Source organism: Chiloscyllium plagiosum, chromosome 32 (genome assembly GCF_004010195.1).
Source record: "Chiloscyllium plagiosum isolate BGI_BamShark_2017 chromosome 32, ASM401019v2, whole genome shotgun sequence".
Lineage (NCBI taxonomy): Eukaryota > Metazoa > Chordata > Chondrichthyes > Orectolobiformes > Hemiscylliidae > Chiloscyllium > Chiloscyllium plagiosum.
The window spans coordinates 36035481-36042775 of record NC_057741.1 but is presented as its reverse complement, the minus strand read 5'-3'; the positions used below and the strand labels follow the sequence as shown (position 1 = coordinate 36042775).

The 7295-nt window shown below is 44.4% G+C and overlaps 1 protein-coding gene across 5 annotated transcripts in view; it reads right to left on the bottom strand.

Moving 5' to 3' along the window:
• Positions 1-7295, bottom strand: part of bmpr1ba (bone morphogenetic protein receptor, type IBa) — a 486264-nt gene that overhangs the window by 33470 nt on the left and 445499 nt on the right. For all 5 annotated transcript variants that reach the window (XM_043674433.1, XM_043674434.1, XM_043674432.1 and 2 more), the window contains one exon: positions 4367-4469. In XM_043674433.1, the coding sequence (XP_043530368.1) occupies positions 4367-4469 (103 nt within the window). The remainder of the gene's footprint in view (positions 1-4366; positions 4470-7295) is intronic.

Genomic DNA, 7295 nt, shown 5'->3' with positions numbered 1-7295 from the left:
AGAAATCTTGTGTCAGTTGGCTGGAAGGCTGATTTTGATACTGAGTGACACTAACACGATGGGTTCAATTCCCACACTGGCTGAGATAACCATGAAGGGCTCTCCTTCCCAACCATTCCCCTTGCCATGAGGCATGCTGATCCTTGTGTTGAACCATCACCAGTTATCTCTCTCTAATGTGATAGCAGCTCTAGGACAATCACGACTTTATCTTTTGCGATAGCTGCAATCAAACACAACTGAATGTTCTTTTCCTCCATCACCGAATCACTGTGACATTTTCTTTTGTTTTTACCTATTTAATGCCACCAATACATCACCCGTTGTAGCCAATTGGATATGTACATGCAAAGCCCAGTAAGGGCAATGCAGGCCACCAGAGAGGGAGAGGGAGAGGGGGCTAACTCAAAATGCAGTTGGATGGAGAGATAAAGCACTCTACCCTCTGGGACGCCCAGCTCTTTCTAAAGATGTTGTGAGCGTTAATGGACACTGTGTGGTCCCTCTGCAAGGACACCCAGGCATAAATGGAACCACAGAAGAGGGACAAGCACTTGGCAGAGATGGATCTCCTTCACAGCGCGTTGCCTAGACCTGTTTATTGCCAGCCTGGCTAGGCCCAAGGGCAGAACCACAAGGGGATCCTTTGGTCTGCCCACACCCCTCCGCACTGGGCGCCCAAAGGTCAGGAGCGTGGGGTGGATGTGCAAACACAAACACAACAGAAGGTTTTTCAAATAACTAAAAATAAGGTACAAATGGCATAACTTGATCCACAGACTCCACCAAGGCACAGAAAATGACTTTTCCTTTTTCCTTTTGTGTGATTACAAAGCGCAGCTGTTCACGACCTATTTAGAACTCACTGAGAGGTCTTTATTGGAATTTATGGAGGTGAATACCTCAGTCAAGGCAATTATTTATTGCCCATCCCTAACTGCCCTGAGGAAGGTGCTGATGAGCTGCCTTCTTGAACCACTGCAGTCTTTGTGAGTTAGAGACAGCCACAGTGTTGGGAGGGAGGGAGGGAGGGAGCTCCAGGTCCTGATGACAGTCTTGACTGTCCATTAGTTAGACACTTGGGGGCTTCAATAAGTAAGAGAACAGCAAAGCTGCTCAACACTTCTGTCCTCAATTAAATATCATACCAGTCACAAGCAGGTAGTCGGACAATGCAAAAGCCCTCACCGTGGACTTTACAAATCTCTCCCCCACTCCCTTAGCTTCAAATCCACCGACAAGGGAGAGTAAAATCCAGCTCAGAGGGCCAGAAGGAAAGATATAATACTTTCTGCATTTAAATTGCCTTTTTGCCACTCCAGGTTTCCTTTGTGCCTGTGTATTGGGTCCTATCCAGGGCTTTGTGACACTAATTTTCAAAGTGTTAAGCTTAAATAGGTTGTGACACTGAAACGGAATATCAGATCCCCCTCCAGAATGTTCCGGCTTATTTTTACAACAGGTGCCGGGGAGACTCCGACTTTACTTCTCAACACAAAAAGTACATTTAATGCAAGAAAAGACTTGCATTTTTATAGCACTTCCCACGATTATCAGGATTCGAATGATTTAGATGAGGGAACTAAACAGAGCATCTCAAAATTTGCAGACAACACAAAGCTGGGTGGGAGGGTGAGCTGTGAGGAGGATGCAGAGATGTTGTAGTGTCTTATGGACAGACTGAGTGAGTGAGCAAATGCATGGCAGATGAAGTATAATGAGATTATGTATTTTGGTGGCAAAACTAGGAGGGCCGATTGTTAATTGAATGGCTGTAAATCGAGACAAGGGAATGCTCAACAAGACCTGGGTGTCCTGTGCACCAGTCACTGAAAGTAAGTGTGTAGGTGCAGCAGGCAGTAGAGAAGGCAAACTGTATACTGACCTTCATAGTGAGGGGATTCAATTACAGGAACAAGGATGGCTTGCTGCAATTGGATGGGACACTGATGAGACCACATCTGGAATATTGTGTGCAGTTTTGGTCTCCATATCTGAGGAAGGATGTTGTTGTGATAGAGAGAGTGCAGTGAAGATTTACCAAACTATTCCTGGATGGCCGGACTCAATGAGGAGAGATTGAGTCAATTAGTACTGTATTCGCTGCAGTTTACAGAATGAGGGAGAATCTCACAGAAACCAATAAAATCCTAACAGGACCAGACAGTTTAGATGCAGCAAGGATGTTCCTGATGGTGGGGAAGCCCAGAACCAGGGGGTCTGAGTTTAAGGATAAGGGGTAAACATTTTCGGACTAAGATAAGGAGAAATGTCTTCACCCAGAGAGTGGTGAGCCTCTGGAATTCACTACCACTGAATGTGGATGAGGCCAAAACATTATGTGTTTTAACAAAGAAGGGAGATATGGTTCTTGTGGCTGAAGGGATTGTGGGATATGGTTGTTTTAGGGTATCAGATCATAACACACAGGAGCAGAATTAGGACATTCCGCCCGTTAAGTCGGCTCCACTATTCGATCACGGCTGATATGTTTCTCAACTCCATTCTCCTGCCTTCTCCCCTAACCCTTGATCCCCTTACTAATCAAGAATCTATCTATCTCTGTCTTAAATACACTTAGTGACTTGGCCTCCACAGCCTTCTGTGACAATGACTTCCACAGATTCACCACCCTCTGGTTGAAGAAATTCCTCCTCAGCTCTGTTCTAAAGCGTCATTCATTCACTCTGGGGCTGGGCCCTCAGGATCCTAGTCTCTCCTACTAGTGGAAACATCTTCTCCATGTCCACTTTATCCAGGTCTCTCAGTATTCAGTAAGTTTCAATCAGACCTCCCCTCATCCTTCTACACTCTATCGAGAATGGACCCAGGGACCTCAGCTGCTCCTCCATATGACAAGCCCTTTAGTCCTGGGATCATTCTTGTAAACTTCCTCTGGACCGCCTCCAAGGTCAACTGTACATTAACCTGGTTATGTTTTCAAAACGTCTCACCATCATCACAGCTTCTTCAGGAACACACTCAACACAAAAATCCTTGCTCCTCACTGATTTGGATCTGCTGCAGTGCTCCTAGGAGACTCAGCCTAAGCTGGAAGAACAGCATCTCATTTTCCGCTTGGGGACTCTACAGCTTTCTGGACTCAACTTCCACCATGTCCTTTACCCACCCCCACATCTCAGACCCTGTTATGGCATGGGCTGCTCTCAGCACAGCCAACCCATTCTCACCTCCTCGTTGCCCCCATTACCAGCTTTTCTCTTTCCCTGGTTTACTATCAACCATCCCTTTGTCTGCGTAATTTTCTCTCTTTCCCATTGAACTCTGTCTCCACCTATATGCTCGCTCCATCCCTATCTCCCATCAGCAACATGTCTATTCACCTTTTCCCAGCTACTGAAGAAGGGTTACTGGACTCGAAACATTAACTCTTGACTCTCTCCACAGATGCTGCCAGACCTTGAGTTTCTCCAGCAACTTCTGTTCTAATTTGCATCTGCAGTTCTTCGTTTTTGTTTATGATGGTAAAGACATGCCACACCTTCAAAGGAACAGACAAGGTATTGCCACCGAGAACATCAGGTTATCTGTTCTTTCCTGCCTGCTCTGGTAGGTAACTGCAACATCTTCCAATTGTTGCTCGAGATTTTCAGCATCTATACCTTTAATACCTTCACTCCACTATCCCTGAAAACCCACTGCGCAGTGATGATAAGCGTGGCGTAATCCAAAGAAAGCCATCCTTATGAGAACAGTTGCATCACATCAACACTGAGAGCTCGAAGTAAATCAATCCAAATGAGACAGTGGGAGAAAAAACAGGGTGAAAATTGATGCAGTGTGATCGATATCAAGCGAATCATCAAACTGTACAATACCGAGAGAGGGCCACACTGCCCATTAACCCTGCGCCAGACCAATCAATTAGTCCTTCTGCCCGCCTGCAGTCTCACAGGTGTTTATCAGGAGAAGGAGGTGCAGTACCACATCACCAATGTGTCGTAATCCTGAATCCTGAACTAAGGCTCTCGGGCCAGGGGTTCAAATCCCACTGCTTCAGCTGCTGAAGCTTCAAAGTAAATGAATAAATACGTCATCCTCAATAATGATAACCATGACAACGGTCATTGATTGTTGCAAAAACCCATACAGTCCCCTTACATCCTTTCGGGAAGGAAACCTGCCACACTTACTCAGTCTTGCTCAATTGTGACTCCAGACCTAAGTGCGCGTGTCTGCAGTTGGAAATGGCCAAGCAAGCCAAGGGGCATTTAGGGTTGGGCTTACACTGCTAGAGATGCCTCCATCCCAAGAATGCATAAACATTTTTTAAAAATCTCTGCTCAGCTACATCTCTTGAACTCAAGTGAGCATGGGCTCTGAAATGATCCCTCATTTGTTTTACCTCTCATGTCCTGGGGTGGCAATGTCGGGTGGAGATCTCGGTTACAGAAGTCCCGGTCAGTGCAGCATTCAATAGCTCTTCGCTGAGATGACTTTGGAGTATCCTAAAGAAAGAAATTAGCAAAGACACGCTGATTAAAATGGGGGATCTGATTTAGTCATTCAGCTTGTATTTTATCATATAAACATCATTAAAAAATCATCAGTTTTTCTTTCCTCTCATTATATCACCCAGATTGTTCAACCATTCCACATGTTACCTTCCCACTTCAATCACACTGTCAGAGTGAAGGGACCATAGAGAAGAAGGAAAGTGAAAGACAGGGCACACCATCAGGTTTCAACCATGTTGGCTCACTCTTTAGTCAGGGGTAATTAAAGGGAAGGGGAATGAGTCTGGGTGGGTTGCTCTTCGGAGGGTCGGTGTGGACTTGTTGGGCCAAAGGGCCTGTTTCCATACTGTAGGGAATCTAATTAATCCAATTAATTAGAATTTATTGGTTTCTGACATAAGCAGATTTTCTTTATTTTGGGAAATCAGACCATCAAGTTGCTAATTTAGAATGTATTTCCAGTAATTCCTCACTTAAAGTTGTGGTTTTCTATCAGTCACAAGTGAAACAACTTCAAGTGAGTTACATTTTCACATCCAAGCCATAGTTAGATTTTGTGGGTCTTTCGTTATCAGAAAGAAAATCATCAAAACATTACACTCTGCAAACCAAAATAATTTACATTGCTAAATCCCACATTGGCAAATGAAATAACTTTAAAAATTAAAATCAATTTACAAATAAACAAGACTAATTTAATTCTGTGCCAATCTGCTTCTGGAACCTTCCACTCCCAGACACCTTTCATCGAAGGATGTCGTCCCCCTCACTCATCCTCCGACCCCCAGCTTGTATTCACCCTCCGACCCACAGGTCTCCTCCTAATTAAAATTATCCATATTGTCCTAAGCAATAATTATCCCTGAACTAACATCACACAAACAAATCATCTGCTCATTCTCACATTATTCTTTGTGGGAACTTGCTTGATGCAAATAAGGCTGCAGAGTTTTCAACATTAGGATCTGACTACAGTTAAAAACTATTTCATTGGATGTAACAGATGCTTGGAGGTTGTGAAAGATGCTCTATAAATGCAAGCCTTGATCTGTATAGTCAAGAAATCTCAGTCACACCGAATGTGATAAAGCTGATTAACACAGACATTAGTCTCTGTCTCTGGTTTAACTGTTCTCTAGCTTTACTTGGCACCTATGTAATCTCAGGAAAGGATATGTTCGTGTCCTGCAAACTGAAGAGAATCCTGTTTACATAAAGTCATAGAGTAATTGAGATGTACAGCATGGAAACAGACCCACCGGTCCAACTCGTCCGTGCCAACCAGTTATCCTAACCTAATCTAGTCCACTTGGCTCAGCACTAAAAATCAAACTTCTGACTTTATTTCACTATTTTTCAACTTTATGCCTAAGATTTTGTACCCCCTGGGTCCCTTTGTACCTAAGATGGCCCCAGGAGTGGTGACTTTGTGCCCTTTTCACAGTATTCCTGCATTTGAGTGCATGTGCCAATAAGCCTAATTCTAATAGTTTCCCCAGATTTCCATGCTCAAACCTGCTGAAGATTTGAGTACTTCTAGATATCTTTGTCAACATGCTCAGAGATATTATGGCATATTTTTGGAGTCGGTGGGACTCCCACCAACGCAGAGACTAATACCAGGATTAAGTTGTCAGCCAGTCTTCAGTCTCTTTGCAATGCCGCTGCCCATCCCATGTCGCCACTCTTTGGTGACACCTTGCCCTTAACAACACCATGGGTCCACACTGGGCCGTTCTTAGAAATACATCCGTCGCTGAAGTTATTGGGTCCCACACCGGGCACTGGGACCAGACTCGCCTCCCTCCCCCACCGCGGGGAACACATTCTCACCTTCCCTTCCTCCCCCACCATGGGGAACACACTCTCACCTTCCCTCAACACCACCAGGAACACCAGGAGAGAGATCAGTCTGAGTCTGGTACAGTTGAGAAAAGGAGTGAGTCAAACAGTCAGGGCAGGAATGAACAAATCAGAGAACAAGGTAGGACTGATAAATTAAACTGTATTTACTTCAATGCAGGAGGCCTAACAGGGAAGGCAGATGAACTCAGGGCATGGTTAGGAACATTAGGTATCATAGAAATTACAGAAACGTGGCTCAGGGATGGACAGGACTGGCAGCTTAATGTTCCAGGATATAAATGCTACAGGAAAGATAGAAAGGGAGGCAAGAGAGGAGGGGGGAATGGTCTTTTTGATTAGGGATAGCATTATAGCTGTACCTAGAGAGGATATTCCTGGGAATACATCCAGGGAAGTTATTTGGGTGGAACTGAGAAATAAGAAAGGGATGATCACCTTATTGAGATTGTATTATAGATCCCCCCAGTGGTCAGCAGGAAATTGAAAAAGAAATTACTTTTTCTCATTTACATAAATGATTTGGATGCGAGCATAAGAGGTACAGTTGGTAAGTTTGCAGATGACACCAAAATTGGAGGTGTAGTGGACAGCGAAGAGGGTTACCTCAGATTACAACAGGATCTTGACCAGATGGGCCAATGGGCTGAGAAGTGGCAGATGGAGTTTAATTCAGATAAATGCGAGGTGCTGCATTTTGGGAAAACAAATCTTATCGGGACTTATACACTTAATGGTAAGGTCCTATGGAGTGTTGCTGAACAAAGAGACCTTGGAGTGCAGGTTCATAGCTCCTTGAAAGTGGAGTTGCAGGAAGATAGAATAGTGAAGAAGGTGTTTGCTATGCTTTCCTTTATTGGTCAGAGTATTGATACAGGAGTTAGGAGGTCATGTTGCGGCTGTACAGGACATTGCTTAGACCACTGTTGGAATATTGCGTGCAATTCTGATCTC